The 17,430-nt window shown below is 39.0% G+C and overlaps 1 protein-coding gene across 5 annotated transcripts in view; it reads left to right on the forward strand.

Annotated features, from left to right (window-relative positions):
* DIP2C (disco interacting protein 2 homolog C) overlaps positions 1-17,430 on the forward strand; it is a 314,466-nt gene that overhangs the window by 273,538 nt on the left and 23,498 nt on the right. For 3 of the 5 annotated variants that reach the window (XM_050319574.1, XM_050316246.1, XM_050317887.1), the window contains 4 exons: positions 3,247-3,415; positions 4,356-4,526; positions 11,586-11,615; positions 13,313-13,374. In XM_050319574.1, coding sequence (XP_050175531.1) covers positions 3,247-3,415; positions 4,356-4,526; positions 11,586-11,615; positions 13,313-13,374 — 432 coding nt within the window. The remainder of the gene's footprint in view (positions 1-3,246; positions 3,416-4,355; positions 4,527-11,585; positions 11,616-13,312; positions 13,375-17,430) is intronic. The other 2 variants (XM_050317041.1, XM_050318744.1) reach the window with 1 other exon arrangement.

Below are 17,430 nucleotides of genomic sequence, written 5' to 3' on the forward strand. Positions count from 1 at the left end.
TCCTGTATGAGAATAGAAAAGCTAACAGTTTAACCATCTTAACTATTGTGTTTAAAGGTGAGATGGAATGGTTTTACCTTGTTCAGGGCCTCAGTTTCAGGATTAACTCTAGCAAATCTGGAGTACCATGCCCAGATGAACCTATCAAACTTCTCTACCATGCCTAGAATTACATGGAGGCAGCACTGACAGAACTTCCATAGGTTTGGAACCATATCTAGCTTTATCCAGCATCTTCAAGGCAGACTTCCACAACTGCAGTTTGTTCAAGCACGTGGTCCTCTGCATGGTGTTTGGCATTCATACTAAGCAAACACTCTCTAAAATCTCACAGTGATTTGATGACACTAGAATGGAGAAGTGTTTCAACCAGCTGTACAAAGAAGTATTTTTTTCCTCAGCTTCTCTCCGCCAAAATATTGGTGATAGACAGCTTCTCAGGGGTTAATGTGGGAATAAAAACCTGTGAATTTTCAAGGATATGTGGCCATCAGGAATGTTTTGTTGCTTGGAGTGATTCACAAATCCTGCATAGTGTTTCTGAGATTGATTCAGGGAGGTGAGCCAAGTTATGGCTGACATCATGGTCACCAGGTGCTGCATAAACCACTTCAGCTGTGGAACTGGCACATTCACCCCAGAAATATGTCTTTGTAGTTCTTCTTCTGGCTCCACCAACTGCTCTAGAAAATCAGAGGATATGCACGGGTTACTAAACCACAGCTCTGCAGGCAAAGCCTATGTTGGGCATGGTTTCCAGGCATGGTATCAGCAGTCTGTAGGTTTGTGTACTGCAGACAAGAGCAGCACATGTCTGAGGTTCAGAAAGTTTCATTCATTCCTGCTAGATATTTCCTGCTGCTCTGTGGTTTGCTCCTGAACTACACAGTATTTTTGAGGCAACTCTGAAAAGGTACCAGCTACATCCTAATTTGTTTCAGTGTAATTGGAGTAATTGTTTTTGTCAAGGTCTGATCATAAGAGTACTTGTTTCTCTCAGTCTGGAGAGGATGGGTTATTTTGCTGAGGGGGAAATCCTCATGCTGAGGGGGAAAATATTTGTCTTTGGTATAAGTTTCTATTCCCAAATTCCACTATTTTTGACAATTTCCTGGTAAAATACACTTGGAATCAATTTTCTGTTTTCCTGCTGAAGCAATGCAACTTTCCTCTCCTATATTACTGTGGAGATTGTGGGGACACCTTTCAGTTAGGAATCAAGTTTGTTCTGATTGTGTCTTGATTTTTGTATGTTCTGTCCAGCTGAATAAGTGGTACTTAAGGGATCTTAATATGATTGTGAGTAATAATTCTCCCACATTTGACCATTTTGGTAACTTGTTTATTATTGTGCAGATAATTTTTTTTACCAGGTTGTATTGACTAGAGGAGTTTGGGGACGGGGGAAGGATTTGATGCTTGTGTGGTTACAGCTTCCTGTTTGTAAGAGTTTTGTATTTACGAGACAGATTGTATACCTTGATTATATGGGGGGGGCTCTAACCTTAAATTTGTGAATAAGTGAGACCTTTTGGTCTTACTTCTCTGAAAAACTTAATAGAATTGGCTAAGAAAGAAAGAACAGAGTAATATTTATAGTAAGAACTGTTACTACTCCCTGGCTGTTTTGATCTGTCACTTGAGCTCAGGGCATACCCCTTTCAGGCGTGGGTAACATTGCCAAGATCTCTTTTCACTTGTTTATGCAGCACATGTTCAAGGTTCAGTCATACTTTATTCTGATTCCATGAAAGTGTAATGGTTCATTTGACCGCGCTGTGCCGTAGTTGTCGTGTCAGCCCTAGCCCAGAACACGTCGCTCCATGGCAAGTCACTGGTCATGAATCAGCAGGAGTGGCATAAATGTGGACAAGCAGTCAAAGATAAAATTTCTGCCCTGTGATAAATGAAATCGTTTGAACTGTAGTTCATACGTATTCCATGGCATCTTCTGGCTCATACTCCAGCAGAGACCTAAACAATTTGGATTATTAACTGCCATTAAGATTGGACTTGGACACCTCCTGTGCCTTTATCATACCAAGTAAAGACATCCAGGTCACACAAACCTTGCTGTACACAGCACAGCTTTTGAAACCATTCTCATCTGGATTTAGTGGGGGTGGGGGCACTCACTCACTATGGAGGGAACCTGTGTGAGCAGCCTGTCTGCAAGAATTGCAAAAGTGTGTGTCTTCTTCCTGATGTTCAGTGTTACAGAGATGCTCATATTCCTGAAAATAAAGTTCCATTTCATGTCTTACCTCGGGCACTTGGATTTGAAAACATCAGCTTTACTTTACCAAGCTGGCATTTCAAGTTTTCAAGTCACAAATGGAATTTTCTTGTGCATCATAAATCTCAGGGGCTTTTATGGTCCTTTCTCAGAACTTCTATGATTTGGGGGGTTTACGCTGTCACCATTCCAGTTTGAAATATCTGCAGATCACAAATTGAGATGTGAGGGGACTGTAAAATTGATGGTAAATCTGCCTGTGTGAGATGAGTGAACAGCATAGGACCCATGGGAAATAAAGACATCAAATTGGGAATATTTCTTCCCTTGGGAAGAATCATAGGTACCAGAGAAATTAGCTCTGACATAATTGTTTCCTTCAGGGACCTTGATAAGTGTCTTTTCTCAATACGTATGCTCACTGGATATCCAGTAAACAAAAGATGTAGTATATTTGAGTTTCAAAAGTTAATAAAACTTTCACAGAAGAAATCTAAAGCCATGGAGAGTGTTAAATTGGGGCCAGATTCACTCCCTTGAAAATGATTGCAAACCTCTTGCTTGCTTTAGCAGGAGACAGGTTACTTCCATATTTAGCAATCAAGTACTCTTTTAATCAAGGTGTCTTAAAATCATAAATGCTCAATCTAAATTTTTTGTCAGCAACGCATAATTTTTGTTGATATTATAATACTGCTTATTATCACCATCAGTAACTGAGCTATTTTGCTCTCTTTGGTACAGTTCTAACTGCAAAGTCCACTAGAATTTTGAGTAAATTAGTAGTTTAGGAGCACAGTCTGCCTGCATTCCTCATGATTCATCGTAGATTCTGAAGGTATAGCAAAAGAGAGTTAAATTTCATGTCAAACTTCTGGAGCTGTGGAGCACTGTAAGGCTTTACACCGTTCATCCAGTGCTGTGATAAACTATATTCTAGTGCCCCATGGCTTGTAAACATCTGTGGACACAGATGTTTAGTGTGTGTTAATGAATCTTGTGTCTTACAGCGTTTATTCAGGACACCAGTCTATTTTGATTCCTCCATCAGAACTGGAGACCAATCCTGCTCTGTGGCTTCTTGCCGTGAGTCAGTACAAAGTGAGAGACACTTTTTGTTCCTATTCGGTCATGGAGCTTTGTACTAAGGGACTCGGTTCGCAAACAGAGTCGCTGAAGGTGAGTGATTCTGCTGTGCTGCACAACCTGTCGCCTGCAGGGTGGTGTTTGAGAGCCTCTCTGCTCTGCTAGATGTCTGCTGCGAGGAGAAAATCATCAGAGGGCACAAGCAGCTTCCACAGAGCCCATGTTATTCCTTGCCAAAGGCTATATATGAATATCAATCATTCTCTTTCAGATCACAGGGCTACTCAACATCAAGGAAAGGCTTTTATTTACCTAAGTTTTCTGATCTGTGTTGCAATCTGTGTTGATAGGCAAGTGTTGGAAAACAGAGGTGTAAATGTCCAAGAGGCCCAAGGAGTATTATATTGTATAGTGTGTTTTATGAATACCCTGATTGTATAAAGTACTAATTTGGTTTTGACCCCTGTAGTTAAATCACATGTTTAAAAGTACCGTGTTGTTTTAACTAGATTGTCCTCATTGTATGGAGAGGAGGGTATATCTTCCTTTTCCCCCCCAGAATTAAAAGCCAAGTAGCCAGTTAAATTTCTGAAATTATCTGAAATTTCCAGTGTGCTGCTGAATTAAATTAGATCTCGAGATACTGATATTTATGATGTCTCCAGCCTTTACCATCCTTGCTTAATAATTTCCTAATCAGTTTTACAAGTCTAGACATTGCTTCCTTTTTGCTGTTATTCACTGTCGTCTGAATTAATTTTGGGAATAGCATTCCCTCCCTTTAGAATTAGCATACCCATAATTTCCTGTGTGCTAATGTTGAGATGACAAGCAAGTATGTGTGCTCTTCTACAGCTATTAGACTGTCATCTGGCCATCCGGCCTCCGGGAAAGATGGAAATTGTACTGGTACCGTAGCCTCTGTTCTGCTGTTCCTCTTGAATCATAATACCTGCATAATACACTTAAGTACAACTGTTTTGCATTAAATCTGCCCCTTTATGGCCTTTGTTACATTTTAACTTCTTTTTAGGCAAGGGGACTGGACCTTTCACGTGTGCGGACATGTGTAGTAGTGGCTGAAGAACGACCTCGGATAGCTCTTACTCAGTCATTTTCAAAGTTATTTAAAGACCTTGGTCTCCATCCACGGGCTGTCAGCACATCACTTGGCTGTAGAGTTAACTTGGCAATATGTTTGCAGGTAAGATTTTTCACTCCTTAAGCTCAAAGTTATTTTGAGAAAATGGTTTTCAGTAAGAAGCATTCATTTGCTGCTTGGTTGCAGACATATCAAGAAAATGCATGTGGTACTTAATGTTCTTGCATATACAAGTAGTAAATTTCTGTTACTTTGTCAACTATTCATCCCTCTCATGTTGCACTCATAGCATTTATTCTGCCCATGAATGCAGTAATTCAGCAAAGCACCTAATAGTGACAGAATGCATCCTCTGTACTCCAGAAACGGTATATAGTTATGTCATGTAAACTCCAGTTTCTAAGTATCTGCTTTAGTATGCTGCAAAATGGATTCCTTCTGTTTCTAAAATACTTCCAACCATTACTTAGTTAACAAAATAGATATTTTCTGCAAACAGTTTATTGCTTAAAAAGGAAATTATTTTGCTACATCTCTTTCATTCTGTTTTGATCCACTAATCAGAAGAAAATTCCCAGGGGTAATAAAGGATTTAACTTGCATTTTTGAGGAATCTTTACTGAGTCATGATTTTAAGGACTGATGGAGTACTGTAGCTATTTGGTTTGAATTTCTGAATAGCCTCTAGTTTTTCATCCAGTGATAACTACACCAAGCAAATAGTTTTAGGCTGATCTAGAGTATGTCAGTTTATCTTTCAGAACTTAGGGTGATGAAAGTTAATTTGCCTTTTTTTTTAAGATGCTCAATTTTTAATTATCTTGGCCTTATTTCTGGTTTAAATTTATCTGGTATTACATTCAGCCATTATTTTATTGCATTTTTTGAATCTAGAATAAGAATCTCATTTCTATCATGCATCTAATACACATCTTAGTCTTCAATAAATAGATAAAGAATCTTAAAACATGCATGCCTGATCTGTGTCTCATTTTTTTGTCTCTTGATCTCTTTCTGTCTTTCCAAATTTGGTTTCCACACATTATTCCTGTAATAATGCCATAGGTGTCCTACTCTTGTGTAATATGTTTTCTGATTAAATAACCTTTTAAGTACTAAAAGAATCATCTTCTGCATTGGCAGCTGCTTTGGCTGAGAAGTTCCGTATTCATTTGGTCACCTACCATGTCTTTAACCTCTTCAAAGTCACAATCTCCCCTGTAGAACTTGGCTGTACTCTGTGTGGTACATCCCACATTTCAAATCTGGCAGTTACCCCTAGTTTATGTTAAGGATTTCTCGTGTGTGTAATATGGATATTTGCTTTGGTGTGGAAATCAGAACAGACCTTCTCAGTGACACTGCAAATAAGACACCTGCTATTCTTCTCCTGCTTGTAAATGTAATTTTTTTTTTATTAAAACAATTTGACAAATACGGATTATGGCTTTATCACAGACCAGTATGTCTATGCCTGCCTTAGCCACCTGCCCTTTTCAATGTCACTAAAGGATCTTGGCTTTCATCAGGCCTTGGCTAAATGGGACTGTGTAGTTCAGAATGTCACCATGATATGAATACAGGAGGTATGCCACACCTCCAGTACTGCTTGCTTTCTCTCTGACTCCAGCAGAGTATGCCCCTAGCACAAGGTGTCTTTAATTGTTATTATCAAGAGTATGACAAGGCAGAAGCTGAGCAGGGCTAAAAGTCATTCTGTGGCCCAGAGGTAGAGTTGTTTAGTTTGTCATTCTGTAATTGCTACCATAAATATTCTGCATTTATGGAGTAAAGAAGTTTTAGAGAGGAGGCTAAGGAAGGAAGTGATGACCTACCCTCATGCAAACAGATCAGGATGGGTGGGGGGCTGTCAACTCTCTCCTTCAGCTGTGGTGGTAGATACTTCTGAAAGGCAAATCAGCTTCTCTAGTTCCTGGTCCATGGAGGAACCAGACATGAAAGATGCTGTAGATTACAAGGACAAAACAGCTGCAGAAAGTTGCTTGCCGCTGGTGGAAATCTCCATTTTAGGCTTGCACCAGTCTCTGGACTGTTCACAATGGCTGCTTCACTCATAGGTCATTAATTCAGGACAAATAATAAAGTCAAGGAATGACAATAAGCAGCAGTAAGCCAGGTTCAATGCCAAAGTATGGCTTGTTGGAAGTAGCATTGTACTCCATCTGCCTGGGTTGGAGTTAATGTTTTCATAGCAGCCCATATGGAGCTGTGTTTTGGATTTGTGACTGAGTGTTGATAGCACACCAATGGCTGAGCAATTGCTGAACAGTGCTGCACAGCATCAGGGCTTTCCCTGTTTCTCCCTCTCCCCACAGCACCAACACCCCACTGGCTCCAGCGAGTAGGCTGGGGGAGAAAGAAGCTGGGAGGGGACACAGCCAGAAAAGCTGTCCCCAGCTGACCTGGGATATCCCATACCACATGATGTCATGCTCAGCATTAAAGAAAAAGGATGGCTGGTCATCCAAAGTAGCCATTGCTCAGAGACTGACTGGACATGGTTCTGCTTGTGGGAGGTGATGAGTGATTGCTTTTGCATCACTTGGATTTTTCTCTTTCCTTCACTCATTAAACTCTTCATCTTGATCCATGGGTTTTCTGACTTTTGCTCTTCCTGTGCTCTCCCTGTCCCACTGGGAGCCGGGTGGGTACTGAGCTGCTGGCTGGGTCAGTTCACTACAAGCATGCAGGAAAGCTGACTGCACTCAGAGAAACTGGAAGTCCTAATTAGAATGGAGTTAGGCTGGATTTTGGCTTGACTGTGTGTATCTGCCTTGTGATTGTGTTAACTCCTTAGCTGAAGTTTGCTTCTTAGATGGTTCTTTACAGAAGGAGTTAGTGAATTAAACTGTTAAAGTGGGTAAACCTCTGAAGGAAGGTTATTAATGAATTAATTATGAATTTAAGAACAGCACAGAATGAGAGCCTTGAGTGAGATGGTTAAACAACCTGGCTGATCATATAGCTGAGTGCTAGGCATCACTGAGTTCTACTAAGATGTGGCATCTCAATCCATAGGACAAACTAAAAACCAAATACTTTTTCTAAGGAGTGATATGGCTGGAATGAAGAAAAGCCATTTCAGGACAGGCTATATTTAGTAACATTATCCTCCCAAGTAGAATGGTTTTTGAAGCATTTGAGACAAGGGTTGTTTGACAAGTTTTAAAGGTGTTTGAAAAATTACTAAAGATTTTACTTACAAGCATCACCACAAAACATGTCATTTTGGTGGAGAATATAAAGATAGAGGGTTGCATCCTTTGAAGCATCTGGCAGTAGACACTGCCAAAGACTGGATACTGAATTAGGCTGGATGCTCTTTCCAAACTGTCTAGAAGGTTAGGGCTAGTGGTATTCCAGAATAGCTTGTGGGCTACTCTGTTTTTTCAACTGAGGAACAAAATGAATTTTAATTCTTGATCAACACTGTTCCTGAAGTATGTTCCAGAAATGGGTTATGATTTCTGGATTCTTCACACTGCATAAAAATACTTCTCAAGATATTTGAGTCAACAGCATCTGCCTTTGCTTTTTTATTTCCAAGTTGTGTCATCCATGAGATCAACATGTTGTTCCTGGAGCACCATCTTCCACAGGGATAACTGTGATTCAGCCTATTCTGCAATCTTCCTAAAATATGTATCTACTAATCACATTATTAAACATATCTCGAAGTTCAACTATTGACCCTTGCAGCAAAAAGCCTATCCAGGGTTCTTCTCTATGGGCTGCCTCTAAAACAACTTGGATATTATCTTTGATACCATCTTCATTTCCAATTTTGTGGACAAATTCAAGACTCAAGTGTTTCAAGGGAAAGGTATCCTGGTTTTTCCAAAAAGCTTTTGCTTTTTTACTGTTCCCCTCTGCAAAGAGAAGAGGAGGAGGGTGTGTATGTACACATATGTGTCTCTGTGTGTGTGCATAAAGACTTCACAGCAGAATTTAATGTTTTATTAAAGATTACCCTAAAAAGGAAATCACTGTGATAATCCCTTTGGTACAAAAGAGTCCTAGTCTACCAATTTATCTTAATTTCCAGATTGAGATCACTGACAGACTAATGCATTGTCATTTGTATTTATTTCCTTTCAAATTTAGAGCAAATTTAGTATGTTTCCTTTGAGGTAGTCATTTTGGACCAGATTTTTAGAGATACGCTTTTGAAAATAAATAATCCCCTCCATCTTTAGGCACTTAAATACCATTAATATCTGACCTTTCATGGCTGTGTAGTCACAGATAATGGTCTAGGGATTTCTGAGATGAAAAGATTGCATCCAGCATATTTTAATTCTCATTAACCAGCATCTTAGCATTCTCAAGAGAGAGAGAAAAATAGATATGAAAACTAGTCTGTTTCTTACGACAGCACAGATGGTTCTCTAGGATTTTAGCTAATTTCCATTTAAACACTTGGAATAAATATTTTCATTTTATTCAACCTGCTACTCAATTTCAGTTGAAGGAAAACTTTTAGAAGTTGTTCATTTTCCTTAGTTAACCCTGAAAATGTACTAACAAGTCTGTCCAAACTGCAGCAGGAGAAAAGAGTTCATCTTGCTTCTTTTATGTCTCCTCTAACTGAGACTGCAAGGTTAAGTGAGTTATCCCATATCCATCTACAGTCAGTAGAATTGCAGAAATACTTCAATAGACTGTTTCATTCAGCCTGTCTCAGGTGCCCATCTTGAGGTATGATTCATCACCATCAGGAGATACTTCTTACCTTATACTGCATGCTTTTTTCTTTGATGGCTGAAGTTGTATGAAGTGAACCCTTTCCTCACTGTGTAGCAAAGGAATCTTTGTTAATCAGTTTAAGGATTAAAGTTAATACTTCTTTTTACTTAGCGATGGATTACACCTTTTGAGCATCTTCCATATTAAAAGTAATAAAGGGTAGGTCTGCAATGAGTGCAGCAGGGGACCATGCACTTTGCCAGAGGTTATGATTCACATTTAGCCATGTATTATAGCTCTGGGTGAGTTCCCTCAGATTCTGTTTTCCCACCTTTACTTTGAGTCATGCCGTGAAGTTCTTTTCACAGCTCCAGCTGCTGTGCTTGTGTGTGTGACATTGCCAAGTGTACACCAAAAATTCCTTTCCTGAGCGTCTCTGGAGCAGAAGTAGACTCAGAGTAAACACTGAGGCCACATCCTTAGATAGCAAAACAAGACCCAAAAGAGCAGTTATTTTAAATTCCTAGGACTTCTGATTGCCCTAGTTCCTGATTTTTAATTCTGGAGAGGGAAGTAGGAGAGAGCATGCAGCTTAACCTTTGACTTCACTGGAAATTTGTTGTGGACTGAGTCTTGGCACGTGGTCAGCCCTACAGCTGACTTGTTGGGGTAGTTCTTCAGGCAGTTAGACCTGCAGTGTTTTCCCAGAGAATAAAAGGAATAAAAACCTGGCATATTGAAGAAGTTTGCACAGACCCACAAATGGTTCATCAGTGGCAGCCAATGGATGGGCAGGAGATTATTTAGTCCAAGAGATGTGACTTATGATATACTTGTTTTCAGACAGAAAATTACATTTGTCCCATTTTGTTTCCTTGAACACTACCCAGCATATCCTGGGTAAACAACACCAGAAGTTGTGTCGTTTCTTTCCTGTTAACCAGCATTACAGATGCTTTCCATCTCTGTCTCTCAGTAAATGTGCACAGACAAATTGTCAGTCACTCTGGTCTTGGCTAAGACTCTGATTCTTTTGAAACACTTTCAGAGTATCCCAGCTGCAGCTGGCTGCAGAAGGACATGGCTGATACTTCAGCTGCTGTTTCTCAAGCCATTCCATAGTTAAGAGCCATATAAGACTCTGGTACTCTCAAAGTCCTTTCTGAACCTGCAGTGTAGTCACATGCAATGAATTATGTAACTGCTGGATTTCAGCAGTTCTCCTACATTCTTGCAGTTACACTGCAGTGTTCAACCTGAATTATTAGCAATACTATTTTGGGGCATCAATGTAATAAGCAGCTCTGTCCTATTTTTTTAAGTGCTTCATCTTCCCCTGCATCCAAAATAAACCTATTTTAAGATGCTGCTGTGGCAGATGATGCTGCAGTTTTTAACTCTGCTGGCATTCAGAAGTTTGAGGAGAAGGATGTGGGATGCCAGTGCTTTCAGAGCTGTTTGTTTTCACAAGTCGTAGGGCAAGTCCTACTGCAGCCATCTGGTATTAGATGCTCCACGTGATAGTAGTGGCTTAGGACTAGTCACCACAGAGTTCTTTGTTGTCTCTTATCTGCATTATCATTTGTGGTGGAGTACTGATGGGTTTTTATCAGCTTTTAATTTTACTGTTCTTTATACGTATTACACTGTTTACCATAGCAAATAGATTAAGAACGAAGAATTATTGGACTATGAAGTGGCTCCAATTATTTATGGTCTTGTAGTTAGACTGTGCATGAGGCCTTGATTTTATTTCACTGTAGGATCAGGTTAATCTGTATGCAAGAAGGTGTAAGTATCTTTCTCCATTGTATACTAATTTTATTTTTTTCCAAAAAGAAAGCTTACCTTTGATTTCCAGAGGACATCGTTTACAAACTTCTGTTAGTAGTGAAATGGCAGACCTGGAACTCAGTCTCAATGTATGTGCATTAATATAGCAGGGCCACAATATTTAATGACTTCAAAACCAACAAAAAACCCAGTATGTTAGACACGTTTTCCACTAACAACATTGTCTGTAGTGTCCTAAAACCATTTAAGTCTGTTTGTCCAAGGTTAGCAGTCTACAGCTGTCTCTTCTGTTGCTCTACTAAAATGTTGACACCTCATTTTTTACTTTTTTTAACCTTTAATGGTATAATGGTTAATTTGTAAAATTCCTGTATTTGACATTGTTTTTCTTTTTATTTTACTCCCTGCTTTTTGCATTCTCCTCTTTTTATTTTCTCCCACCCTTCATTCCCATTTTTTATTATTATTTTTGTCTTGTGTTACCTTCTTTCCTTCTCTCATCCCTGCTATCCCTGCTATAGCCTTTATTTTACTCCCTGCTTTTTGCATTCTCCTCTTTTTATTTTCTCCCACCCTTCATTCCCATTTTTTATTATTATTTTTGTCTTGTGTTACCTTCTTTCCTTCTCTCCCTCATCCCTGCTATCCCTGCTGCTATAGCCTCACAGGCTGGGGAAGCTGGCCGAGCAGGTAGGGGATTTTCATGTTCCCTCAATACCCACCTATCAGCTTCCAACAGTGGGACAGACTAGAAATTGAGTCTGGAGATTTGGGGATTTTCAGATCCTTCTATGAAATTATAAATAAGTCCAGTACAGCTTTATCTGGATGCAGGTTTCATCAAATATTATCTGTCCATTGTAACTACTTCATTCACACTGAAAATAATAAATACCATAGTGATTGTCTTTGATTTTCAAACTTGACTGTCTCCATTATTTTACAAATCAATTCAGGTTTAGTTTTATTTTTAAAGATAACCAACTTTTCCTTGGTTTTGTTTTTTTCTTTTTAACATTGCATATATTTCAAATAAGCTCTCCACTCAGCACTAGTCTGTTACACTGCTGAGTTTACTAGTAGACTGAAAATTGTGTCGTTAATAGCTAGAGAGGATATTGTATCTTGTATTGTGTATAACAAGCTAAAGAGGCTAACATGCATGTGCAGCTCTATTACTCTTGTTCTCCTCTGGTGGTGGGTCATAATCAGTACCTGTACAGTAAGTATCAATTGGTAGTGGTAACTCTTTTCCCCTTCAGATACAAAAATTAGCCACTTGTGGATGTCTGTTGTGATTTTTGGTGCTCAAAAGCTGTGTAACTATCAGCCAGCATTGCAGAAATGTAAAATTTATCCCTAGACATTCCTAACGTGAAGAATTATACTCTACAATATGTCCCAAATGGGACAGAAATCACAAGGAGTTGATGTTGCCTGCTATTTAAAGTAGTAAACATCTAAATAACTGATAAAGGAGTTTGTGCACCTGAAGTTCACCAGGGTTAAGTGAATTCCTCTGCTGAAAAGAAAATTTCCACCGTTCCAGTGTTCCAAAATGGAGTTGTGCTTTTCTTCTAGCTTTCTGCTTAGCAGTAGCATGAGGTTTGCAGCAGAGAAAAGAGCCCTAGCCTGGAGCATTGAGAATTCACATGATGTTCAGTGGTGATGAGTTTGAAGTTTTGGATAAGGGCATATCATAGCAGGCTACAAAACTGCAGAAAAGCTGTGGGTGGAAAGGCCTAAAGACTCTATCATCTCTGCATGGAAGGAAACTAAAATTAGTCTACCGCTTTTCAAGTAGCTAAATATTGTGACATAAAGCAAGGGTTTAAATTATGCAGTGGAAGACTGAAAAGGAATAGAAAAATTGCTTACAGACCTTCAGTCCAGATTGGTTCATGTCATGCGTGCTACCTTTACTATCTTTAGCTTCAAGTATATTCTCTGTTGCATGTATGGAAGACTCTCAGTAAACCATGCTTCACATTCCTGACCATGTGCTTCTGCCATTAAACTGTGTCTCCTCAGCAACTTCCGCCTTCCTTTATATGGCAAAATGTGTTTAACATGTTTTGTATGTATCCATGTGCTGATTACTTGGCCTTTTGTAGCAAATAAAACCTATGTTGACATGTGTTGGTTAAGTAGTTTGACTGCTTGATGTTTTCCCGACCCCCAAGGTAACATGTGCCTGACGGTAGGTATGTTTTCCAGTGCTTGTTCTGATTCTGTAAAGCTGAGCTTTGACTGATGAATAGCTTAAATATAACTTGTCATTTGATTAGCATAATTAGCACTGGAATTAACGTTTGGTTATTTGGGGGGTAAAACTCTTTCCTCCTCCCAGCCTTCAGTTTCTGATTAGCTGATGTTGTTGTTTACAGGGAACATCTGGACCAGATCCCACCACAGTGTATGTTGATATGAGGGCACTGAGGCATGACAGGTCGGAACCACCTTTTTCTTTTTCTCTAATACACACAATTAACAGACATTATAGCAAGAAAACTACTTACAGCACACCTCACGGACTCTGGAAACCTTTTTAATTCTCATTTTGTTCTAACTCCTACCAGCAAGCAGACATAGACATTCTGTAATTCTAGGATTCTATATTAGTTGGTTAATTAATTTTACCATTGATAAAACTGAAGCATATGACATCACCACTGCAATGACTAATTGGATTCCCTGCCTTTATTGCCATCAGGATTTCATGACACTTGTATTCAGGTGGTGGACCCCAGCCAGTCCATAGGAATTGGAGTTCTGTGGGGCCTCTTAGCTTCACAGAGATGTTTCTTCTGGGTTGGCAGCTGTTAGGCATGGGGGGATTTGCTGCAATTCTTAATGCTGTAGGACTATGAGGGGATGGATTATTGGCTTCAGCCACTGTGAGCAACCACATTCTGTGTTTGTGGGTATTTTCCAGTTTCATCTTTAGTGTTAGATCTGTACACAAGAAGTGAGAACTAAAATTCACGACTTTGCAATTGGAGGGAAACTTGAGATTCCAGGTGTAACATCAAAAACTACTCATGCACATATATTTCAGTTTGCCAGTACTCTGGTCAAAATTATAGCAGGAGTCTCTTTATAAAACTGTAACAGAAGAAAAAGTTTTCTATGAACTCTGGAAAAGGAGAACATTTAATTAACAGTCCTGGTTCCCTTAAAAAAATCATTATCCAAACAGGGCTTTTTTTTCTGTTCTTTTTCTTTCATCCTTCTTAAAAGCTTAACAAAGAATTTGCTCCCCTTAGGTGAATACCAGCTGTGGCTATATCAAAGTGACCTGCTCAGCTCTCAGAGTGCAAACCTCAGGGCACTGCAGGCCTTGGGTGGTTAAGTCAGATACACATACACACATTTTCTTGTTGCACATGGAGTTTGGCAGGTAGAAGAAAGGAGATGCAAGATACTTGATTCACTGTTTCTTTATTCCTTTTGCACACAATGTTATCAATAAAAACACTTATGTTTGATCTGTCCTTTGGAATTACAACAATCTGCATAACCCAGCCCCAGAAACTGTGTGTTCCTGGAGCAGCAACTGCAGTATTGTGGAGACACAGTTCATGGTTATACTCAACCAAGGAAAAAAAAGGCCTTTTCTATAGAAGGAGAAAGCAATATTCACAGTTAGTAAAAATTATAAATAATAAAAATAAGTGTATATATAGAAGTATTAAGATTTACTGTTTATAAAAGTTGCATAAACCATGGGTATAGTATTTCCTTGCCTTAGCATGTCATTGAGAAGTAGACATCATTATCAAAATCAGACTCTGCAGTGTCTTAATTTATATTTAGTGACTAGTTCTACAGAACATAAAAGATGATCTTTAGAGTTGGTTCTCATATTGTGGTAATGTAGATTTTAATTTGATGGATTGGAGCTGTGCCTCATTTACCCAATCCTGTGGAATTTAGAATTACATTCATGGGTCATAAATTAGGGAAGAAAACAACTTTATTTGACGTAGTCTCTTCACACTTGCTGCTTCTTACCATTTTAGTAGAACTGAATGTCCCTAGTACTAAACAATAACTGAAAGATTGCTGTACATCGTGTACTAACAACCCACTGAGACTTTGCAGGCCAGTCAGTCCCCCAACAATATGAAAAATTTGCACTGTACACCTAATGTGGGAAAATGTTTTTCATAATTTATATTTTAGAACAGGTTTTCCAAAGTTCGAAAAAGGCTAAACACAATTTTTTTTTTCTTGGCATGATAACACTTTCTAGTTGCTTCAAAAACCAGCTGCAGTTCATCTCTAAAATCATTTAAATCCTATTCACATCTATAAAATTAATAATCAGTTTGAATACAACTGTTTCAAGCTCATCCAGTAACTATGTATTTGCACACTTCACAGCTTCAGAAAATATCATTTTTTATAGGAGTTTAGGTCAAAATACCTGTGCTATGTACAATCAGTGTGGAGGTCTAGGGGTGGTTGGTCAACCAAATGAGACGGTTCCTTCCTGACTCTCACTGCGTTTGCATGGTTTGCTTCCTGGATGAGGGTGGAGCTTTTCAAACCCCTTTTTGTTTGTCTCTATGTGGTTTTGAGCTACCAGCCCACTGGTTTAGCTGATGGGGCTCTGGCCATAGTACTGGGCTTACCTGGAAGTTCAGGAAACTTGTACCAAGAGGTGCAACCACTTGGTCAGTGGCTGGCGTGGGTTCTGATGCTGGAAAAAGCCTTGACTACCTAACTGTGAGCATCTAGTGCAGTTCTAGATGCTACAGCTACCTCAGCAGGATCTCCCATAGAGCTCCCATTGTATTTTCTAGCCCTAATGAGATGTCCCAGACACCCTGTGCTGTCTCAAATGGCATTAGGATACCTTTTTTTTTGGAAATTGAGTAGCTTCCTAAAAGCAAGAATATATAGCTCTGGCTTGCTCTTGGTGACAGGTCATCAGTATTGTTGTACTTGGCATCTTACTGATTTTCTAAAAGTCAGAGTGCCCTCAGGATTGCCAAGATAGAGCGAGCAAAGACAGGCAAGTCCCACACGGGCTTTTAATAGAAATCAGGAGAGGATTCCTGAGTTATCCATCAAGTGGCTGATATGCCTCTGCACTGCAGTGAAATGCAGTTTAGAGAGGTTAACTCAGGTCCAAAAAGCAAAATAGCTGGATTAATGCTTCCTGGTGCATGATCTGGCCTTGCACTGGGCAGCGCCAGCACATCAGTGGCTCTTGGTTCCTGCCTTACCACAGGATATGAGCCCACAGGCATCTGCAGGAAGGGCAGAGGCAGCAGAACTCCAGTCATGAGCACCCTGTCAGGCCATTGCTGCATTTCTCTGCCTCTGGGAAAATAATTTTATTCCCATTCCCCTGCAAAAGAGAAAATTTAATAGAATAAATATATACGTATTCTTGTCCTGCTATCTAAAGTGCTGGTTTTCAGATGATTCCATCATCATTTTAGGCCAGTCATGTTCTCCTGAGAAAGCTTTTCAAGTGGTTAAGCACAAGATGTGTAAATATGCTAAAAGCTGAGAAGTGCTTGGAAGAGAGAGAGAGAGAGAGAAAGCCTTTACTCATCATACCAAAACACCCTATACTTAGAAGTTGTGGGCTTTGTTAACATTTGCAGCTTTGTTTGCCAGTAAAGATGTACATTTAAAGCCCAAGCATCCCTCTTATCAAGGTTGTTCTAAACCAGTAAGTGCATATGTTTATAAAATTAAAAATGTCCAGCAAAATTATATATATATATATGCTATTAGTATAAACATTTCATAGCTTCCTCATCCTTAACAGCAGGTTAGTTCTTGGTAGAAAATTTATTTAATGGCAAAACAAACCAATTCATCAAACTGAGAACAGACCTCATGTGATTCCAAAATTTTTTCTTTCACCGGGCAGAACCATTTTTAATTGTTCTGCAGCAGGTCAGACTGGATTTTCAAGTGTTTCAACAAATTTGCAAATATCCTAAACCATTTTTTTTTTAGAATCATTCAAAGACGTTTTCAAAATGTTACTGTTTTAATCTGCTTATTTAGATTTTGAAATTACCTTGAATTTGAAACTAAACTGGTTTGAATAAGTAATAAAATATCATGAAAATCTTTGAAATATTTTGACTGGTTTGAATTTTTTCTCTGATTTTTGGCATAGGTATTTCTTTTCCTGTGTATCTCTCTTTCATATTTTGAATGCTGTACGGAGGATTTCCTCAGATATTTTAGTGAGCTGAAGGATCCATTTGGTGATGACTGAGGGATATCACTGATCTTCTCCTAAAGTTTAAATTCCATGCAAATCCTATTCTTGCATCCTAATGTTCTTCTCTTTAGCAAAACCTTATCCATGAAGAAAAACAAAACAAAAAAAAGAATATGAAAACCACCGTTCTGCCCTAAATGGAGCACGGAAAAATCTACTTTGATATCAGAGTTTATTTTAAAAGGACAGGAAAAGTACCAGGATGTATTTGTGTTCAAGTTATTAATTTTTGAGTCTAGCTATTATTCA

This window comes from Myiozetetes cayanensis, unplaced genomic scaffold, assembly GCF_022539395.1.
Source record: "Myiozetetes cayanensis isolate MyiCay16 unplaced genomic scaffold, myiCay2020 scf1, whole genome shotgun sequence".
NCBI lineage: Eukaryota > Metazoa > Chordata > Aves > Passeriformes > Tyrannidae > Myiozetetes > Myiozetetes cayanensis.